This window comes from Ischnura elegans, chromosome 9 (assembly GCF_921293095.1).
Source record: "Ischnura elegans chromosome 9, ioIscEleg1.1, whole genome shotgun sequence".
NCBI classification, from domain to species: Eukaryota; Metazoa; Arthropoda; class Insecta; order Odonata; family Coenagrionidae; genus Ischnura; species Ischnura elegans.
In genome coordinates this window covers 80,149,416-80,173,231 of record NC_060254.1, presented here as the reverse complement: position 1 = coordinate 80,173,231, position 23,816 = coordinate 80,149,416, and the positions used below count along the sequence as shown (strand labels likewise).

The 23,816-nt window shown below is 38.3% G+C and overlaps 1 protein-coding gene across 3 annotated transcripts in view; it reads right to left on the bottom strand.

Moving 5' to 3' along the window:
* Window positions 1-23,294, bottom strand: part of LOC124164879 (guanine nucleotide-releasing factor 2) — a 97,269-nt gene extending 73,975 nt beyond the window's left edge. For all 3 annotated transcript variants that reach the window (XM_046542100.1, XM_046542101.1, XM_046542102.1), the window contains exon 1: window positions 23,059-23,294. In XM_046542100.1, the coding sequence (XP_046398056.1) occupies window positions 23,059-23,272 (214 nt within the window). In that variant the 5' untranslated portion in view covers window positions 23,273-23,294. The remainder of the gene's footprint in view (window positions 1-23,058) is intronic.
* Window positions 23,295-23,816: the final 522 nt, after the last annotated feature.

Sequence of the window (23,816 nt, the reverse complement as noted above, 5' to 3'; positions counted from 1 at the left end):
AATATATTGAAATCTATTCCACCACTAACTGTATTTCGTTCTCCTCTCTTTATTTGCGTAAGAACTTATTTCTTCAGCCCAAGTACATTTATCCGAGAGATTAACTGCTTTTTCCCCGTCGTGCGTCAAAAATTCAATGGTACCGCTCCTTGCAATTTCAAACAAGTCATCAAGTTTTCTTACGAAAGATTCTCTTCTCTTCATCTCTACTGTAGTTCGCGGTCTCTTTATGTCGTTGCACGTTCATCCATTCTTTGCGTCATTTTTCTTACTTTTAAATCGCCTTATTTACCGTAATAACAGGAATTCTAGTTTTGTACCATGGTTGAGACGCATTTCTCACGGTTTTTCTCGCACTAAGTCTTACAAATTTCGAACCCATTAGGTGATAGAGAAAACACACAGTACTTCTCTCACTGTAGGTAAATTTGAGCCGAGTATTTCTTCACTTTCTTTTCCTACCAATTCAATGCCTGGATTTAGTCTTGATTACACTCTTTCCTTGTTGGTCTATTCTTAAAATGAACATCACGTTCATGATAAAGTATTTATTTCACCACTTTTCTCCTAACATCCTAAAAAACTTAGCACCTTCTATCCCTTGCACACTATACACAAGAAGTATCTCTCTACAGTGATCTGCATCCGTGAACTGACTATCTCGTTTCGTCTTCCTTGAATATTTCTAACTATTATTGGAGCTCATTCCCTTCATTCCTTTATAATTCATAGATACAATTGTATCACATGCTTATAATATTTTGTACATAACAGAGCACTTTGGAACAAAGCCTGCTGGAATGGTTCGCGGCCGTATGGCGGCAAAAAATCAAGGTTTAAGGGGTCGGTACCTAGTATATAGGACGGCGTTGAAGGGTTAAAATTGACATTATAGGCTTTAACAACATTAATCATGACACCAGAGGAACAACCTATTCAATACTGCACCACTAGCATGTAAATCTTGTCATCAGGAGCAAAGTCTTTTCCGAGGGAGGGGAGGGGGTTGAGGGGAAGTCTGTAGTAAGTGGTGTGGGCCGTACCTCAGTGGTGCCGCGGTGCGGGGAGGCGCCCTGGGGGGATTACATTACAACGGACGATATCTCCTAAACCCTTAAAGATAGATCAAAACAAACAGAAAATTGGCCCTAAAGGGCTTTACTTTTACGTTTTACATAGGAATAGCACTTTTTGACCCCAAAAAACTCAATTGAGGGTCCTTAGTACTTAGGGCCCTTGGGGCACGGGTTGCCGTTATTTTAAAGTAACCAAATTTTAACATGTGAATATAGACCTCATTTGGATCATTTTGAGACCAGGAAAACATAACTTTTCGCAATTCTGAAAAATAAGGGCCGGCCTACTGAACAGGTATAAGATTTCATTTGGAATCCAGAAACATTAACGGGGAAAGACCAAGTATCCCTACCAATATACACTGTCTCAACAAATCACGCTTCCATGAGTTCATCCTATATCTAAACCTCCTTATAATCTTAGAAATGTATATCATTTTTAATCTTGGAAAAGTGTGTGGAAAGAAAAAAATATGCGAAAATATCATGGATTTAACATTTTCGATTTCCGCAAAAAAGAAAATTAAATGTAAAAAATACGTTTAATATTAGAAATATAAAAAGTAAATGAAAATTAGAAAAAATCAACTTGTACTAATAATAGGGTAGTTTCCTTCATCAAAGAAAACGAAAGTCATTGATTGCGATTCCTTACCCACCATTAGTGTATTCATAATATACAAATTATATGGTTTTAGAAATCCCAGTTTAGACGAATGGCAATGGTCAATTTTAGCCGATTTTGAAAAAGGCCAGATTGGCGCCCATGCGATGCCACTCCACGTGACGTCACAGGGACCTAGTTTCTATGCGAGTAGATAGGAGTTTTACATCGTCTGAGATTACCAATGCATGCATGAAGCACAGAGCTCAAGGAAACATGTCTTAATAATCACCTATTAATATTGGCTAAGGTCGGAAAGTTTTCATCGTTTGATAAGGTATTAATACTCCTTATTTAAGCCAAGCGCTACCAGCTAGCAGGGTACTCTGCTACCTGCTAGCATCCTGCGTCGTATCAGCCCTCAGAGCCTCGTCCCAAGGTCACCTCACTTGCGGCAGCGGGAACCAGAACGACGTCACACGGGAGTTTTCCCGGCATTCATGCTTACCCGTCGGGTTTTCGCGCGCTTGAAAATTTTCACTTTTCATTTAATCGCGAAAAATAGATATCGTCATTTAAAAATCTATCATCATTAGTCAACAATCCTAAGATTGGTTTGACTCAGCTCTCCATTTCTCTCTCCTATCCGCTAATCTCTTCATAGCTACATATTTATTCTCTTTTACATCATTTATAACCTGTCCGATATAACTCATTCGGGGCCGTCCCTTGCCCTTTTTCCCTTCCACTCCTTCAACGATTGTCTTCATCAGACCATCGTGCCTCAAAATGTGGCCAACTAAGTTGTCCCTTCTTCTGCTTAATGTTTTTAGGAGGCTTCTCTTTTCTCCTATTCTCCTTAGCACTTCATGGTTACTCACACGGTTAATCCATTTTATCTTCATCATTCTTCGGTAGCACCACATTTCGAATGCTTCCACTCTTGACTTCTCTGCTGCTGTCAACGTCCAAGCCTCGCTTCCATAGAGAAACATACTCCATATGTAGCATCTGATGAATTGTTTCCTTACTTCTATGCTGGTATTTTCAGCTGTAAGAAGATTCTTCTTTTTGTAGAAAGCCCTCTTCGCCTGCGCTATTCTACTGTGTATTTCTTTCTTGCTCCGTCCATCGCTGGTAATTCGGCTTCCCAGGTAAGAGAACTCGTTCACCTCTTCAAGCTTATGCTGTCCTAGTTGATGTTTGTTTTAGCCTCCTCTCTTTTACTGCAAACTAATATCTTAGTCTTCTTTTTGTTGATTTTCAGCTGATATCTGGCAATTGTCCTTTCCATGTTTGTCAACGTCTTCTTCAAATCCTTCTCTGTCTCGGCTGTGACTGCTATGTCGTCAGCAAATCGCAGCATACTAATTTTTTCTCCGTGGATATTGACACCCGAAGCTTTCTGCTTGATTTCGTTGATGGCTTTCTCTATGTCATCATTAAAAATTAAGGGGGCGCACAACCTTGTCTCACCCCTTTTCTTATTCTCGCTTCTGCACCGTTTGGTCCACATTTGATCACAGCTACTTGGTTTTTATACAAACTATGAATAATTCTACGATCATTGTAGAGTACGCCGATTTCTTTCAAAATTCTAAGCATTGAATTCCATTCCACGTTATCAAAGGCCTTTTCTAAATCGACAAATGCTATGAAGGTTGGTTTGTTTTTCTCCATTCTCTTCTCTATGATCATCCTAAGAGCCAAAATTGCTTCCCTTGTACCCCTGCTTTTCCTAAATCCGAATTGGTCCTCATCCAGGAATTCTTCTGCTCTTCGTTCAATTCTCCTGTAATTGAATCTTGTCAGAATCTTCGACGCATGTGTCGTCAGGCTTATGGTCCTAAATTCTTCGCACTTCTCAGCTAAAAGCGTGAAATACGTACTCCAGGAGTAATAATCTTTCGATTTAGGCAATAAAAAATAATCGGAAACCACCCTATTCATTAGAGAAGGTCTCTTTAGGGGAGCGAGGCTTGGACGTCAATAGGTGCAGAGAGGCCAAGCGTGGAAGCATTCGAAATATGCTGCAATCGAATAATGAAGATAAAATGGACTCATGGATTGGGTTGAAAGAAAAAAGAAAATTGGATTTTAAAGACCACAAACAGTCGAGCACAATAGTTCTGTGCCTCATTGAGAAGCAATCATAGAACGAAATCTCTAGCGCATGAGTAATCGAAAGGAATCCGTGAGCTCACCAGAATATTAACTCAGGTAGAGAAGAAATAGTTTTCCTTTTATGGAATCCTGTAGAAAAAAAACAATCAGTACGTGACTACATTTGAGATCAAGTTATCTAATACGATATGAGTAAAGAAAATAAATGCAACTTTGTGTTTTCTTCTCTTTACAGTTGTACAGAGTTAAAAACAGGATAAATGCATTTTGGTGATAACTTAAATATTTATGTTGCAATGGCAATGCCGTAGATTGAAAATAAACTTCGCCAATTATCATAGTGCTAGAATGAAAAAGTGTCACTTTAAATTTTAAGTATCATTTGAAAGTAAATGATAGGTTTTCCCCCTACGCTATGACAATTCCTTTACCTATTTTAGCACCGATACAGAGTTCTGAAACTTAGAAGGACGAAGAAACATGACCTTGGTTTGCGTTAGACTTTGTTGGATGACCGGATGGTGACTGAATATTAATGGCGCCACCTTCGTCCACGATCTTGTATTAATCAACTTCTTCCTTTCCATGACAATGTCACCGTAAACGCCGTACTTGAATCAGACAACTTCTTCAATTTATCTCGATATGAGTGAAAAAATCTGGGAAAAATCCGAATTCAACAGTTAATTCAACTCTTTATATAAATACCTCCATCATGACGTCTGGGGGAAAAGATGATTTATTGAGACTAGATATGTTCACTATGGATCCTCCACTACTATAATACGAGTCACCGCGAAGTAGTCACGAAAAACTTGCCGAAAATAGATGTAAAAGGAATTATAACACAGGCACTGAAGACACCTTCGCTAGGTTAAGAAGAAGCAAGTGTAATAGGTTTTGCCTTCTTAGAACAAAGAGTTTACAATCTTCTTGATTATTGCAGCTAATGAAAAATTAACTATGCTTTCCACACAGAGTGCACATCTGAGATAAAACTAGAGTTCCAGTCTTCGGTAACGGCATTAGAAAGCGAAGGGCCAGGTTCGGAGTGGTGCACCACCACTTTTCCTCCACAAAGAAGTGTACGCATGACTAAATCACAAATCAAGAGCTTGGAGCTCGAAATTTCCGACGTGAAACTTAGATGTAAGTTGAGCTTTTGGCCAGGAGCAACAGTTAATTCAATTCTTCATATAAATATCATCATGACGCCAGGGGGGTAAAATGATGTATTCAGACTAGAGATGTTCACTATGGATACTCCACTACGATAATACGAGTCACCGCGAAGTAGCCTCGATACCGAATTTATCTCTCAAAAAGGGTCGTTTATTTGTAATACCACCGTTCAGTTCTGACTGACCCCGCAAAACCAATTTATAAATTTACAAAATTATGAAAAACGTGTTTGACAAACTACAGAAAGTCTAAAATGCCCTAAAACAGCCACCAGAAATATTTAATTATGACTAATACGAAGTTTTCCAGAAAGGCACAAGAGTTATTGAATACCACAAATCAAATAGTCCATATTACTTTTGGAACGAACACAATGCGAGTACAATTGTAGGACCCTATGTTGTTTTGCGAATGCGAATTTTTGTGATTTACTGATTACTTACAGCTTTAGATTGAGGTGTTAGGGTCTGAATACCTTTTTTAGTTGCACAAAAAGTGAAAAATACTTTAAAAACGCTAAAAATCGTGCAAAATCTTCAAACATTACGAAGTCGTGAAAATCAAGGAAATCTTCGCTCAAAGTTTACCGACATGTCGGCAGCAAAGTCCTGCATTTCAAGTTGATAGCGGAAAAAACGGATACGCACTCATAACATGCAAACTGAGAAGCAAACATAACACTTAAGTATCGCCTCCTCAGAAGACGAAAATTAGTTATTTAGCTCTTCAAATGCAGTATTCACGAAAATAGACGTGAATAAATACTCTTCCATAAAATATTATCCTAGGAATTCAGGCTCTATTGTATGGATAAAATCAAAGTGAAACTCAGGGCAAAAATATTCCGTAAAAAACCGAGCTGAAGGAAAAGTCAGACGAAAACGCTAGCTAGAAACGCAGTTGTGGAATTTTAGAGTCAATTAACGTAATCATGCAAATTGGAGAAGGCACGACCAGACCACCTACTTACAAGTCACGAAATTCAGTCCCCCCACAGAAGCACCCTGCCAGCTGCTGTTAACTCATTAAGTGGGCACTTGGAGGCGTCTTAATTCGAGACCATGAGACGTCGTCACAAGTATGATTGACTAATTTGAATACCAGAGAAAAGGATAAGAAAGATATAGAGCGAGGAAAGCAAAGATAAAACATACTTGCAGTTTCACGTTAACATACGGTGAATTCATGCATGGTGGTCATAATGTGGTAGCTGTTACATTTCAAATTATTTTTATTTTTTATTTTTATATAAAAATCTATCATGCCATAAATTCAAAAAATGCTATACCTTTTATCAACCGTTTTCGCTGTTGGAATCCGACGAAATGTACTACCACATTTGATTGTAATTTCATTTTTTCAGCCTTTGGAATCGGCTATTAACTTCTAATGATGTTTCAATGCCAAAGTTTGCTGTTTTACTTTGGGATGGGTTGATAACACGTTGGCTTATACACCAAAGGATGAAGTTCGCCATGAAAAAATATTTGACTTAGCCGGGACAAATATTTTTTCATGGCGAACTTCGTTCTTTGGTTTATTTAACTTTGCACCTGTGCGCGTGACCGCGTACACAGTCACTCGTTTCTGCAGTACGTTGGATAATGTTAGAGTGGGTTGGATAATGCTGCTATTCATATTTTCACGAATTGAAAAATTCTGGGTAGGTAATATCAATGGTCTATTTTAAAAATGAACCCGTAAATTAGGGAATTTCCCGTTTAAAATTACATAATTACAAATTTACGTTCATATTCTTTTCCTAAGAAATTCTGCTTTCCTTCCCTACAACAGTTCTGAAAACGCGTTATATAAACTTTACATCCGACACCATGTTTCGTCTACGTTACATAACTTGGCATAGACCTCCTAAAGTTTTTTTTATTAAAAAAAAATGTATTTTAAATTTTTAATAAATACTTGAATGACGTAATAAAAATCAATATTTTTCATAAATATAATAGCTAAGAACATGCTTTCTGTAAAATAACAAAAAAAATAGGTAAAGTTACGGAATCATAGTCGTAAGCTCCGTGATTGAGAGTAAAAAAGGTATTTTTACAAAACAATTCATGCATGAGACACAGAGCTCAGGCAAACATGTCTTAATAATCACCTATCACTGACTATGGTCGGAAAGTTTCCTTCGTTTGATAAGGTATTAATAATCCATAATTAAGCCAAGCGTTACCTGCTAGCAAGGTACTCTGCTACCTGCTAGCAGCCTGCATCAGCAACCTGCGCCTAGCGGCGCACATGTCCTCGCCCCAAAGTCACCTCACTATGCGGCAGCGGGAACCAGAATGTCGTCACACTGGCTTTTCCGGCATTCATACTTAGCCGTCGCGTTTTCGCGCGCTTGAAAATTTTCACTTTTCATTTAATCGCGTAAAATATATATCGTCATTTAAAAATCTAAAAGTCTGAAATGCGTACTCCAGGAGTAATAATCTTTCGATTTAGGCAGTAAAAAAATAAAAGGAAACCACCCTAATAGGGTGGTGTCATAGTTTAATTTTTAAGGACTGGTTCACGAATATTACTTGCTTCTAATTCTTGAGAAACAAGAAAGGAAGAAGTTTGGCAATCGGAGACAATTTTACATCACACCTCAGTACCAATGTTAGTCAATTCTGTGATGCACCTTCATTTGTCTTCCCCCTAATTCATCCCACCTCACTCAAACACTGGATGTGGTGCATTTATGGCCACTCATAACGAAGTGGAAAGGCGTCCTTGACCGATGGAAACAATACGAAAAGAAAAAACTCCAAGTGCCTCCTGGATAGAGTGTGAGAGTGTGTGACTTTTTCTCCACCAGTGACTCCAGAGGAAAACAGCGCTCATCAAGAAAAAGGTCCCAAAGTGAAGGCGTCATTTAAAAAACCGAGACCAACGTTCACTAAATAAAGAAAAACATGTTGCTGACATCAGAAAAAGATAACGTATTGAGCTTACGATCAGGAGGCGACAACGACATCAGCCTCTACAATAGTGATGAGGAACATATATGATATATGACTACATGTTCTCTCAAAGCCAAATCATGATCAACACTAGAGTCTGTAACGAAAGATAACCTAGAAATGGGCCAATTTTTATGGTAAAATGGAACGAGAAAAAATATATCCAAGAATCATCCTTGCTATAGAAGCAGAATTTGTTAGAGTCGACAGCATGGAGTCCACGATCTAAGCTTGGTGGTGGCCCAAAAACAAGGATGTCTTGTTACACAAAGGGCATAGCTGGATAAGAGGGTTTAAAGTCCCCCCTCCGGGATTTTTCCCGTACTTAAGGTATGCGATTTGGGATGAAATAGGACAAACCTCCCCACATTTCCAGCCCGCTAGAGGCCCACCAGGGCCAGCTTGATCGAAAATACGATTTTCACTCTTTTTTAAATATCTCGCTCAAGACGGCATACTTTTTAATGCGGTTTGCGGAATTTGAAACCTTATTTAATGGAGCAGATTATCAATTGTTTTAAAGAACTTTGAGCGAGACAAGAAGATATGGCGTCGATTTGAAAATTTCTAACGCATGTTTTCATAAAATATTTTTGAGAGGGCCGAAAAGAAAAAAACGTTTTCTGGAGGTGTTTTTAATACCTTTCGGCTGGCGCATTGAAAAAATAATTTTTAGGTGGTGGAACATCGCGAAAAAATGCGATTATAAATATGCTATTTTGGCCATTTGTCTCTATGCTCTGGCCCTCCATTACACCCCTTTTTATGTATTATGGTATTCTACTGATTAAGGTGCTTTCTACATGGACAGAATTGTATGGATACTGGTGCCAAAAATGGCTTAACGGCCTCCGAAAACTGCCGGAATGTGACATTATAGATTAAGAAAATGAGCTCGATTTTAGTTTTCCCCGCGTTGTATCTACGCACAACTGTTGTTTCCTTTGTGGGTTACCGCTACAAGTTATCTCCATCCCGTTCCCGTAGAAGCTAGATTGCAGGTGAGAGGAGGTTGATCATTCCTTTCAAAAATGTGATCTGTACAGATTATCTACTTGATAAGAGGTTTTACCTATGAAATTCCCACTTTCCGTATCTATAGCATAAGTATCTACTTGCATGTTTCTAAAATTCGTCTATTTGTGGACAAAGTCGCAGATTTAGCTAACCGCAGTTTGACGGCGCAACTTTGTCACTTCCATTTTCCAGAGAACTGATTGTCCGCGAACGTTTACTGGTTTGTCATGGGACCAAGTAACTGAGTTACGTAGTGTGTTAACGTCGACGAGAAATGCGGATGTTAGGTCAATCAAGGGCTGATAGTTTTTCTTGTCAAGCTGCAAACCGGAAACATGAACAGTACTAGTTCCCCTTTGTAAACCATTCCCTATTTTTATCCTTGATGGGTTGTGGTTGATATGCCGGACATTTTTTGGCCAATGAAAATGATGCCGATTCTCTAAAATCAATCTTGCAATCGGCATATTCCATGAAAATTTTCATGAAAAAGGGTGACATTTTGATTCTTGATAGAGGATTTCGGGATGTTTTGTCATATTTAGAAGATGGTTTAGAGTTCAGTGTGCTGATGCCGACGTTGAAAGGCAAGCGAGCTCAATTAACGACTAAAGAATTGAATCAATTGTGATTCGTGGCTAAATTAAGACGGGTAGGTAATGGTAATATTAAGGAAAAATATCAAAATAGAAAGAACTAGAATTTTTATTTAGAATATACTTATAGTGAATGGGATCACATGAGGCAGCATATTGAGATATTGATGTGATTGTGGTAACGGAAATAGAAGAATACGGTGTTGCGCTCATATAGCAGCAACAATTTATTTTATGCAATGGGCAGTACCAAGATAAAATCGCAAGACCGGCCGTGATTTTAACTAGAATTGTTTTGACGGACAATATAATAACATGCATCAATGAATATTAAGAGGACGACGAATAACCTTTCAAGACCGATTTTCATTGACATCCTGGAGTCAATATAAAACTGTATAGTGAAAATTCATGTTTAGCTAGATACTGTCCACCAGATTTTTTTGTATGCCAACTGGGAAAAAGTTGAAACCCATAAAAAAAATTTCATTTCATCAAACAGCTACCATTAACTTATGATGGAATCCCAATGGTTTAGCATAGGTGAGGTAATTTCAATGAATGTATATCTGCTAAGGAGGACATTGAGGAGGTTCAATAAATTCTCATGGTGCGTTTATTACGGTAAAACCAAACCTATTCTAACGTTTGAAAGGAGTGACGGAGGGGGGTTCGAGGCTGGGAAATTCTTTTTAGCTTACTCGGGCGTTTTCAAGGGCCGTGAAGCCATTTTCGGCACCAGTATCCATAAAATTCTGTCCCTGTAGTAAGCACCTTAATCAGTAGAATACCATAATAAATAAAATGGGGTGTTATGGAGGGACAGAGCATAGAGACAAATGGTTAATGTCGTAAGTCTTGAAAACTGAATAATAGGAAGTTTTTCATAACATTTCTATATCAGCAAATTATCCAACACCATGTCCTTATCTCAACGTACGGTACTTCTCTATAACAATGCTTTTATCCGAAGTGGATCCCACAGACACAGGGATCGCCTTCTTTAAACCTACACATTCTTGTATCTACTAAATACACTTACTTCCATCTTCTATATTATTTTTACTGTATAGATACCTTTTTCTCAACTTACACGCAACCAAACTCTAAAAATGAGGTACCAAAAAGCACAGAATTTATCAGAGAACATGCGACGGCATATCTTACTTCCTAAATACTGCTATTGTTTCCTAAAATTGGTTTTAAATAATTAAAATAAAAAACAAAAACCGGTTAATATTCCTGACGTTAACGGCGCACAAACTGATACATTTGTTCATTTGCAACAATATCTCGCATTCTTTAAATAACTTTTATCAAAATGCGGCTGATTCCACATTCAAGTCTCCTGTTGATACGTAAGTATGAGTCATCAAGTGCGTTTAACAGAGGATAGTGTAATTACTTTCAATGTTGTGTTTAAAGAGGTCCTCTGACTTCAATTTGTGCATGAACATTCCAATTAAATTTGTACATAAGACCCTGCTTTTTTTCTACATTTTACAATTAGAAATCGCCTATCCCCCTGTGGACCTGCATTGAAAAAGCGGGGGAAGCCCGCTGGGAGCGGGCGCAGCACGCTCGTGTAAACTTCAAAATTTATTTAACTAGAAGACCCTTCCTGAGTCATATTTAAATAATGTTTTATCACTCAAGGTATATTCGACATTCGCTTTAGCAAGATAAGCCATCTTTTTCTGCATATACGAACCTCTGAGTGTGACAGTGAAAAAGTACATAAGATTAAATAAAAAAAAACTAGGATGGAAGACTTGATGAGCAAGCAGATCACCCAGTGGCGTAACCAGGAATATGCTTTGGGTGGGAATGGGATGGCCTGGGGTGGTGACCGGGAAATTTTTTGAAAAATGAAATGATTGGAAATACATTTTCAACATGGCACTAAAGATTTAACTTTAAGGAGATGCATTTATTACATGTCATAACTAGACAAGTTTTTTAAATAATTTCTCTGGGGCTTTGGGGGGGATCTATCCCCTCAACCCTCCGTAGTTACGCCAATGAGATCACCAATCAATGAGCAGCGAGGAATTGAATTCATACAGACTAAAAAAATGCTAAAATTGTTCTTTACTAATATCTCGAGGGGGGCATTACTTGAATCATTGAGAGTTTGGAGGTACCGAGCTGGATGGGCTACTGATTATGTACAAGAAACGCTTGAGAGGAAGTTAGCAGGGGTTTGCAGAATTCACACAAACGTCAAACATTTAAATCATTGAAAAAATTAAATTCATACCGCTGAGGATCTATAGCATCAGTATGCGCAGGTGTACTCCGATGTTTTCATAGGCTACTTAAATACGTAGCATTTCTATGATAGCAAATTACCCAACACCATGCCATTATCTCAACGCGCGATGCTTCTCTATAACAATGCTGTTATTCAAAGAGGGACCCACAGATACTGTCAACTCATCATAGCAATGATAGAGATAATCCACAGCTTCCTCAACCGACTTATTCAGGAAACCATTGCTCTCATTATTTTGCCGCAAGAAGTTTTAAGAAGCATGTGAGCGAGCCTGTGTGGAATAAATTGCTTCTGGCGTTCTTTCTAACCTAAATTTTAAGAAAATTAGACGTCATAAGGCGTACAAAAATCGGGAGCTTTCTTGTATCTCTAGGATGCTATAAATGACAACCACGGAGTTTTACCAATGTAATGACCGCGATCACAAATCCAAGATTTTATGATAAAATTGAAAATTGAAAGATCACATACAATAACGAATAGATACTATGTCAAAACAAATAATCCTCATTACGCCTGGCCACCATAAGCTATGTTCCCTGAATCATTAGTAATAAGCATAATAAGTTGTAATTAATACAGTCAAAATTTTAAATCATTTATCACCGATATTTTCCAACATTACGACTAAAAAAATGTTTAATGTAAAAATAAGGTTAAAAATGTTCTCATATCGTAGATACAACACAAAATGGATCATGGTATTCCAAAATATCAATTGCGACTAAGTATTCCAATTCCATTCAAACAAGTGGATCTAGGGCAACATTGAAAAAGCTTATCCGCGGGAGGAAAGAGGGGCATGCAATCAAGTAACAACTGGGCTCATTTATGAGCTAAAACTTGACTGTTAAATGCGATGGGGATGGCAAGGTTAATGATACAGCTAAAAAAATTATGGTTACACAAAATTTAAATGACAATTATTTGAACTTGCCGGTGCTTGCCTGTGCAAATTACTTCGCAGGAAAGATAACTGAAAGTTTGAACTGAAAGGATTGCAACAGAAATATAAGTTAACGCATTTCATTACATTCCCAACGCGATTTATTTTTGGCCATTCATATGGAGAGGATGCAATTAAGCCAAAGATAAAGCTGTTTAACTGTAGAGGTTACGATTCTCACATTTAGCAATTTTCTGAGTCCATTAAATTACTTTCCGCAGGAGAAATAGTTTAATTGTTACATCCAGCCGTTGATTGGTAGTGGTGAGAAATTTTAAAAGCGCAACTACTTTCTTTGGCTAATTATCAGATGGGAGAAAAACATTTTACATTTAACACTTTCGGAAAAAAATATAAGCAAACAATAAAAAATTCATCAATCTCTGCCATTTAAGGGGTCACTGGACTTCTAAAGTGAAGGATAAAATATGGGGAGTACACTGGCGCCAAGGCCAGCGTCGATAAGCTAACGACGCTGCACATACACGCTGGAGGCACTGAGGACAGCACACACCCAAGGGTTTTCTTTTGTGGTTGATAGTCAGGCGTAAATATTGACGACCGGCGATCAATTTACTCTTCTCAATGATTAACGACCTGAATGCAGCCGACCGGCAAACACTTTGAAGTGCCCTTTCAAAAAAAAATAATAATAACGCGGCACCGAGGTGAATTTCTTTCGTAACGGACTTGTTACATGAAATCGATAGAGATTATTTTTGGAAGATGACGCGCCTAAAATTTTTACATTCATTTTTTGGGCTTCCCCCAGCGAAACAAGGGGCGAACAAGGTTTTCCACGAATTGACACATAGAGAACAAGCATAAAGAAGCATTGGGAATTTCTATTTCACAGGACTTAGATTGCATATCATTTTGGATGATTTAATATTAATTACAAAATGTTAAATATACCAGTTGTTGTGAACAAAAGTAAATTTGTAAGTTCTCCTTTCTCTTCTAGAATTACTTATACATTCCCCAAAGCAGACAGTCATGATGAATGTGGCTTAAACCAGATTATTCCTCCGTCCACTATTCATAGAAAGATAAATCACGAAGTAGTAATTAAAATTTGAAAAATATGCAGTGAGCACGATGTTGGCATGTCACACACTATTTCAAATGCACTGAATGTTATCGCAATAATCTCGAAGATCACGAAAAATCAAAATATAAAAGTACCATGCAGCATAATACATGCATACGTGTGAGACATAGAACGAAACGAAAATTGACTACTGTAAAATTGTAGAATAATACTCACTTTACGTCCACAGACTCCAAAATAAAAACTATTTCGCTAAATTAACAGTTTCCTTCATTCCTGTTTCTCGGCTTAAAAGTGAATTACTTACACGCTTGAATGCACATGGTGCTACGTTATTCGTTCAACAGAAATCGTCACATGAATTGGAAATCGGAGCAGAAACGACGGGCGAACTGCGAAGAATATGTAGGCAATTAGGTCAGTGTCAAAGGAAGGTAATTGATGAAGGAAAACACTTAAGCAAAATTGACTTATTTCCACAGAAAAATGAATGGCAACTGGAGAGACTACCACGAAGCATTAATCCAACGAACCGCTCATAACTTGTGCCTTGCGTGACACACTCCAGTGGATAGAATATCATCGATATGAGAGCTCTAAACAACTGTTTACTCAAGCGCACAGTTAATGACAAGTCAAGACAACAAGTTCTTATGAAATATTCCTTGGAGAAACATTTTACTGATTCTGGAACCCAAATGGATGATATGCCACAGTAAAGATAAATGCTAATAATTTAAGAAGGCAGTTGATTACCGTCAGAATTTAATTTTAAAGCATTTTAATGAGCACAAGTCGAAAATATAACACCGCTTGCTTTCATCAACCCTGTGCAATAGTCATGAAATCTCCAACTAAAATGCTCACATACGAGGAAAACGAATGCCTTTGATAGAAGCAAAAGCTATAGAAACTTACGACGCTTCTTCAGCAGCAGCTGCGGTTCATACCCGGCGTTGGGAGGAATAAAAAAAATCAGCCTCTTAGGAAAAAAGGGCCTCCCAGAAAGTGAAACGGAGACGAAAGTGAACAACTGGGAAGCAAGTTACGCTGCGTCCCAGATTAGAACGGCAGAACTGTTCCAACACTTTCAATGAAGTCAACACCAGTCGTACCTCACAATAAGATCTTAACGTGATATAGGATTTAGTTCTTTCCCGGCGCGCTTAAGGGATGAATCCATCTCGGGTTTCCCAAGGGTCAGGTTTTCTGCAACAAACGTTTCAATGGCTAACTCCACATCTTCCTTAGGGCATTAATGCCGGATTCGAACCTCACGGTATGGCCGTGACGAAGACGCGTCACATAGCTGTACCGGTGAGTCAAATTCACCCCAACCAGCTAGTTTACAAAAAAGAAATTTTAACAATGGCGCATGTGTAACTTAAAATTATTGATTTGAAAAAGATTTACTAATATGCAATCAATTAGTTCAGAGAAATTGGTAAAAATTATTGATTCCATATTTTTACGAAATTAATGCGAAACTCGTATTATCATAATTACCTTTTTATTTTATGGTTTTCCTCATTTGCTTGAAGGAAAACTGGATGAGTTATGAAACTTGGAGCAGACCCGAACCGGTAAGAAACCCAAGAAGAATTCATTTCAGATCTTAACGATATTCCCGTCACTTCAAACAAGGCACAATTTTCCCCAATAAACATCGCACAAATTGGACCTTCTTTGTCTCATACAATCGTAGTACTTTTTAATTAATTAGTTTTATATTGCTGAAAAAATCCACCGGTAATGCTCAACACAATTTATGCACGACCTGGTCACGACATCGGAGGAGATAGGGGTTTGCCGTAAGAGGATAATTCCGCGTAATAAATTTACTGCAGACGCAGCCACAAATGAACTATTGCACCAACATCTAAAATGGCTCGAAAGGAAGTTACCAAATGTAAGCCTCATACCAGTGAGAACCGTTTATGCAAGTATGCAGGTTGAAAACTTACTATCCTCTCTAATTTTCTTATTGCGACCATGGGGTGAAGTTCTAAGCAAATAATGACACCAATTGTTTGATCTCATTCCAGATTTACTTCCATTTTTTGTTTCCGTCCAAGCCGCCGTGTGGCTCAAAATTATAATTATCAGTTTGCTCATATTTCGTTCCTTCATGCCCACCGAAGTTCAGTCACACCTATGATAACCGCTTTCATTCGACATCGCCTTCTTTCAACCAAACCTTTCTCCTTGTATCTAATGACAATGAGTGCACCAACTTCTTTGTAAACTTTCAATTCAAGTAAACTAAAAACCCCTTCCTTCCTCATCTTAAAAAACAATTTGTCATCATATCTACATTCGAAATTTACTATACCAAGATAAGTCACCTTTCTATGCTCAGACTAATATCTGAGCGACGAATTAAAATTATACAGAGTAAAGACAAGCATGTTAAATTGTTCATCACTCGAGGGAGCCATTACGTGAATGATTGATAGTTTGAAGGGACTGAAAGGATGGGTTATAATGTAATGGAACTAATAATAGTGATTGATAATTTAAAAGAGACGCTTGAGATTCACAACAACAGTTCTAAAAAAAAACTTTCGTGAATATTACTTCTACTTCTCGCCACCCATGTCGGTTCCATACGATATCTCAAGCAAATCATCCCTAATTGTTTAATATTTTATAAAGAAAACAATTATCGACAAGATATTACACATAATGTGACGTTTTAAAAATTGATAATGACGAATTTTCTATATATTCTAATCATTAAAAAAAACTTCTCGAAATAAGCACGAAGAGTGACAATAAAGGTCTCCGACAAAAATGAGGGTAGATTATCCATAAGTGTATTTTTTTACAACGATACACAAAAATATATAAAAATATACCAACAACTATTATTTGAACAGAGATTTTTTCACAATTTACTCACGAACCTGAAAAAACAATGATGATTAGCGTATCAATTACAATCAAACATGTAGATATACTAAAAAAGCGAGAAAAAAATCTTCTTAAGGAACCACTTCATTCAGTCTTCACCTCTGCTTAGTTGTCAAATGAACATCAAAATTAATTAAACATACGTAGAGATAGGAATACAAAGTAGAGAAAAAAAAATTATTTCGACGCTTTCAATCTAAAGGGAATAATAGCTGGGGTCGTAGTTACCAACCGCACTTGAGTTTTGAAGGCTCACAAGCAATAAGAGAGGAAATGAGCAACTCATTAGACGGTTATTGCAGGGACAGAATGGACGTGATGGCGGAAGAGATAATATTCATGCATCAAAAAGAGTGGCTAGTTTCCTGGCGTGATGACCCCCATAATTCCATACCCATGTCGAATGAAACGAGGTCTAGATACCGCTGACTCAGAACAACACGCATATAAGAATCCTTTCCGTTACAATTGCATTCGGGTCAATATATCCCCAGGTTAAAGTACAGAGTGATTTTATATTCTCTGAAAAATTTCTCACGAGGAGCCTATTTAGGAAAAACATATGGCTGAAAAATACTACTAAAAATAATAAACAAGATAGAGAAAAGGAGATAAAAACGTATCTTTGGAATTATCCAACATCCAGCGTTAACATTAATTAATCGAGGAAAAAATAATTAATCTAACCAACTAGTTCCAAAACTGTTAATATCACCAATTAAGGGTAAAAAATTGAGAATTAAAGACGAAGAGTCATAGTGCACGAAGACTGCAGAAATGATAACTAAGAAAATGAAAACAATCCCAAGCCACAAAAAAGCAGATAATGGAAAGGATAAGTATGAAAAGGTAACAAAAAATATGAAAATAGACAAAGAGGAACAGTTTTATAACCACACGCGTAAAATAAACTAAAATAAATCCGAAGCAAACATACAACAGAAAAGGAAATAGATTGACATTAAGGATTAGGATAGGTCTCTCTAAAATGATAGAGCTGGCTTAGAGACATACGATCGCGCACAATTTAAACGTGCTTCCCTAATCCCATCACAAGGATCATTTTCTTCATTAATCCGTATACATATAAATCGGATAGGATAAGTATCTTTAAAAAGATGAAAATGGCTCAGACACAAACCATCGCGAACATTAAATAAGCTCCCCTAATCCCACCACAACAATAATTTTCTTCTTTAATCGTTCAAACTTAACAACACAATAAATTTCTGATGGTGAGATACCTAGAACAGCTCAAGAGGGATTCCAAAAGGATGTCGAAGCCTGGAAGGAAGCAAGGGAGAATCAAGACGTCCGCTATTCGGCACCATATGCATCCCAGACATAAGGATATGCATCGCAATGACTCCCTCTCCCCAGCCGAGAAGGAGGGGGAGGTCGAGAGACACCCCGACCACACGACGCACCGGCAAGCTAACGAGGTGCAAGTTCTCTGAACAGAGAAAGGGGAAGACTGGAGAGGGTTATCAGGAGACTGGTCCGCCTGTTCGAAAGGGGGGGCCTTGAATAGATCTCGTGTTGGAAGGAGGACACGCGCCAAAGGCGACGTCCAAAGCCAACTCACGCACGGAAAACGTCTGGAGACAATCGCAGCGCGAGGGAGCGCACTGAATGGAGCAGGCGGAGAACAAACGTAAAGCAGGGGCCATAGTCGGGAACGATACAACCAGGGGATCTGTGAGAGAGCGGATAAACACTCGAGGCATTGAGTCTACATAGAGAGAGAAACATCAACAATTTTCAGAGAAAAATCAAGCACTGCGTATACACCTACACTACCAGTCAAAAGTTTTCGAACACCTATCAAAACTATGGATTTGAGGTTAAAACAGATATTTATCTTTAAACAATATATCATACAATAATAAAACAAGCATTAACATGCAAATACATCAGACAAGAGGCTAATTGGTCGTGGTTTTGTTCTGCATCAGGACAATGACCCCAAACATTCCTCTATATTGTGTAGAGGGTATGTCAATAGAAAAGAGAAATGTGGGGATCCGAAAAATATGATTTGGCAAATTCACCGGACTTAAAACCCATTGAATTGTTATGGGATGAACTTGACAGGGAGGTCCGAAAACTGAGGTCCACTCATGTTGAAGAGCTATGGAATAATTTACAGGGCTGTTGGACTGCAATATCCGCACAAACACAACAAAATCTAATTTCCAGAATGCCAAGAGCTTGTGCAGCTGTTTTCAGGGCAAAGGGTGGATACTTTGAAGAGGCTAAAATTTACACCATATTATTATGTACTTATTGATAGAGAGAGGAAATATACATTTTGTTGGCCCATTTAGTGTTAACGATGTGTTTTTACATTGAAATAAAGATCTAATTTTGTGCATAGGTGATCGAAAACTTTAGACCGGGGTGTACCTTAGACCACAAAAGTATATAAGATCTAAGGCATATGCATTCAAAACACATACGCACACTTGTTCATGTGGGCAACAGCTTTGTATACAATTTGAATTGTTCGATTTTCACAGTTTTCTGAATAATTCTGAGGTATAATTAAAGAGGCAAAATGTTGAAATTCTTGATTAGGTAAAAACGTAAAATGAATACGTTACAGTAAGAAACAAAAACGTACTGGTAACGATAAAAATTTGACGTAATTTTTGCTTTCAATAATAGTTTTCAAAAATATAATCAGTACTTGTAACCAAGTCATTTTTTCCAAGCAATTGCCATTACTTTCTCTACACTAGGATAACAACGTGCCTTGGCCAAACCTGTTAGAACGCCGAAGGTTTTACAGTACACATTAACTTTCCTACGGCTTCACCCATGAAATCACACATAAAATGCATTCATTATTTGTTCAAATTTTAACAATAAACAAATCTTGACACTAAACAATAACAAGATTGTTTACTAACTATCTACATTAGATTATAGTGCATTAGAAAATTTTAAAGATGTTTCATGAAAAGCTGCTTTAAAAATTTGCAATTACAACCGATTATAAATTTTAAAAATTAACTTCAACTAACCCCAGATATTTTTTGTTACTCAATTACAACGATGCCCAGCTGTTTGCTGCCTGACCTACTATGTAGACGCTTTTCCTTACTGTTCATCTGACAATCAAATCAGCAATCACATTCCTTAAACGTAATATTTCATGTAATAACGAGCAAGATATGGATATAAGCTACTTAAGCATTGCACAAAGAAATGACTGATTACGCGTAAGCAAGCCAATTTATACTCATCAACAACAGTTAAATTAGCAGCGAAATAATTATTCGACTTGAAAGGAAAAAATCCCAATTGCTGGCCCTTCCTATCATTTACACAAACGGGTCACCAGTTTTCAAAGACTGCCAGTGTTCTCCCTTCGTGTCATCAATCTCTCATTGAGATTTTTATGGTTGACGTCAGGAGTAACATGAACACGAATTAATCGTGCCATCTGCGATACACATGCGTTTATGACTTAAGACGATGCTAGAATAAGATTTCAGTGAGCCCATAAGAGCCCTTTGTAGATGATTCATTACCAACATTCTTTCTTTAATTTACTTTACAAAATACGATTCGACAGCATTTTCACCTACTTGTCTATTATCAAGTAATTTGCCCCAAATAAAAGATTTAATTGAAGTGTTTACACCTATTTGTTCAGGAAGAAGAAATAAAAATCAATCACTACCCTGATAAACCATTAGTATAAATCAAGTAATCATCCATTCGCCAAGTGAATTGATCAAAGAAGAAAAGTCGAAGGATGGAAACGTTTGTCTACGAAAACATCAGGATCGTTTATATAAACTGAATACAAGCCAATGAAAATATTCGAAGCGAACATAAGGGCGGCAGGAAATACAAAAGATTATAACTCATTGAGTTATAACGGAAAAAAACACATACTAGAACGCATTAGCCTTCAAGATATAATTCAACGATGGGAGAAGTGAATGGGAAGAGATACCAAGTAATGTCAAGGATTTTGGGCTGAGTATTTAACACAAGGCAATGCTCATCAGACATCGATTCTCACGAAGCTGGACAGATATCTAAAGCATGCGTAAAATCAATTTTAATAATTAACGCTGCTCTCGAACGTAAGTATTAAATTCACTGGTTCAGCCCTAAAAGAATAAAAAAGTATACGTTGAAAGGGAATAGTCTTTTGTCCAAGCATCAAAATTTTTTGATGGAAAAAAATGAAGAGCAAAGTCCGGACCACAAGTATCACACATATCATTCACAGGAGAAGGCGTCCCGAAAAAAACAGCTATCTTCACAACCACCATAATATTGAGAAGCCTAGTGAGGAGCAGCTGGATAATTAAGTGAATGGCATAACCAGAACGAGAGGTGAAAAGTCGAAAGAATAGCTACAAAATCTGTAATTGAACTGTAATATGAGCACCGTATAAATTGTACTAACCATATAAATTCGAAGAAGGCCATTATTAATAGGAAACTATAAATAGTTCTGCAATAATGTGTGAAATTAGTTGACGATAACGATTACGAATAGTAATAGACAGGCTGTGGCTGATATTGTGTAGTAATCATTGAAATCCAATGTAAGAGGAAATAAATTGGTGAAACTAAATTACATGCTTTTACCATTCAATACGCTTGACGCCAAAAAGCTCATTTTTCCGTAGTGGAACACAAAATTGATAGGCAAAACCAGAAAAGAAAAACGTAAGTCTTAGCAAGAAGCAATTTAATCCGAAATTAATTAAAGTGATATGGATGATAATGAAAAAGTAAAACGACCGCAGCAACAGGTATGCAATAATTCGTAGATATGGCGAAGTAAAAGAATACAAAACGATTCTGGATTTGGTTGGAGAAAAACTCAGCATGGTTAAGGCTTTAAAGTGAAATCTCCTGACTTTTCAACACTATTTTGTAATATTTCATGCAGGTTTTACGGAAAAAAATCAACGTCAGTACCAATTGATAAACATAGATTGAAAACTCTTAAAGATTAAACCTAAAATGAAGAAAATTAAAATCGAGACAAAATTAATTTTTAAATTTACGTAGCAACACCAGTATAGCATTACACTGAGCATGGTAGCAAATTTTAGATGAATTTTGTGTCACTTCAGGAGGAAAGGGTAATTCCACTCAGAGTTTAACTTAAGATTGCTTAAGGTACGTCGATTTTTAGTCTATGACAGCATGACCACAAAGAGGAATCAAAATAGCTATGAGCACAGTTGAGTACGAGAAGTATCTCCATGTTACATCAATGACTAAGATGATTTTTCTAGACGCTAAAGGGCGAAATAACCGCGGACTAGCCGAAGTCTAACCTCGACGCAGTCGTCCTTGAGTGCGCACAACGCAAAAATTACACAAGGATGAAACTCATCTTCCTAGACCTTCGATCCCAAGACTTCGCACCAGCTGTTCTGCCAATGCTGCTCTCCACTTACGGATTTTTGGTGTTCAACTTTCAAGTGGTAGTGAACCTGGCGCGACTTCGGATGATCCGGGTTCGAATCCCAATTAAGTTAAACGATTAGTTCACAGTGGAATTATCGCAATTCGCATTTATTGGGCTTTATACGTTTTCATTTCCCCAGGCATTCCACGGCCGAATTAAGAAAATATTATCGGGCCGGGGGAAGGAGGTTACTCTTGTGGAGAGGGTACATTTGGGGGATATAATTAAGTCCGTATGGGCCGAACATTTGGTCTCCTCGTATTCCGCACGTTTTAGGACTGTCAGAAAGGATCGAAAAAAGACCAGTGACCAGTAGGTATTTGTTCCGAGAAGGTGTGGGGGCTTAGCGTGGGATACTCCTGCTAGGTTCAAAGTCATGTAATTTTGTTTTTTTTACTCAGTTATGTATATTATATGCCTCGAACTGCTAATAAACAACTTTTTAAAGGCACCAGCCATAAATAAATTCATGCCTACTAAGATCCGAGAGTAATAGCTGTAATATGCGAAGTTTGGACGCTCGCGGACAGGAAAGTAGGGTAAGGGGTATTACGTGCGGAATACGGAAAGTAGCGGTCGAGGCAGCTTTGGGCACCACGCGGCAAACGGATTTACTTATCTACCGAGACAGGTAAAATGCGCGGAGTAGAGATCATCCGGAGATTTTTGGGGAATGGGGGATATGGACCCCTTGAATCCCCACCCCTCCTGTGGCTCGCAAGGGCCTTGTGGCATTTACACTAATTTTCAGACACAGTGAAATTCCCAGACTTGACGGAGAAGTAGAGGTCAGAGGTCAACTGACGTCAGCTCACTTTTTTTGGAGTTTTCTTGCCGATGGCGAATACCGCAGATTTACCTGTGTCTAGCTGCTTCCCCCGGGGGTGCAGACGCGGCGACGGCGGCGGCGGGGACAGAGCGGTTGCAGTCTGGACAAGGGGCGGCTCGTCTTCGGGGACGCAGAGCAGGAGGGCGGGCGAGGGGGGCCGAAGGGGGCGGGCCCCCTTCACCTCGTACGCCCGGCGGCGCCCGCCCCCTCGCAGGGCCAGGAAGCCCTCGTCGAACTGGGGCATGTGCGGCGGCAGAGACCGCGAGCGTGGGGCCGGCGACTCGAGACTGCCCTTGCGGACGGGGCAGGGTGGGTGGGGTGCGGGCTCTATTTCGGGCGGTTCGCGAAAGATGGGCGCGAGGCGGGAGAATGAGGGAGCGGCGATGAATAGAAAATTGGGACTAGGGTTGCCAACTTTTTCCGAGGAAAACAAACGCGAGATCGGGGAAAGTTTCGCAGGAAAATACAATTTTTTAAAGTATTAAATGTGTCGCGATGTGGTGGAAATTATTAAGAATAGTTTCGAAGGATATTGCACTATTTTTATTCAGTGGAAATGTCGCAACGTTCTGTTTATTTACTTTATTTTTGGTCCGAGAACGGAACGTAAAATAATTCTCCAGTTACTAAATAGCTATACAGAGCATAGTTACGTATTCTTATGTACATAAACGATTCGAAGTCAGAGAGAGCAGGATAAGCGCCCGCAAGAAACCACTATATTTTTAGAGTTAAGAAGGGAACGTAAATTAATTCTGCTCTCACTTTTAATTTATACGAAGAGTACA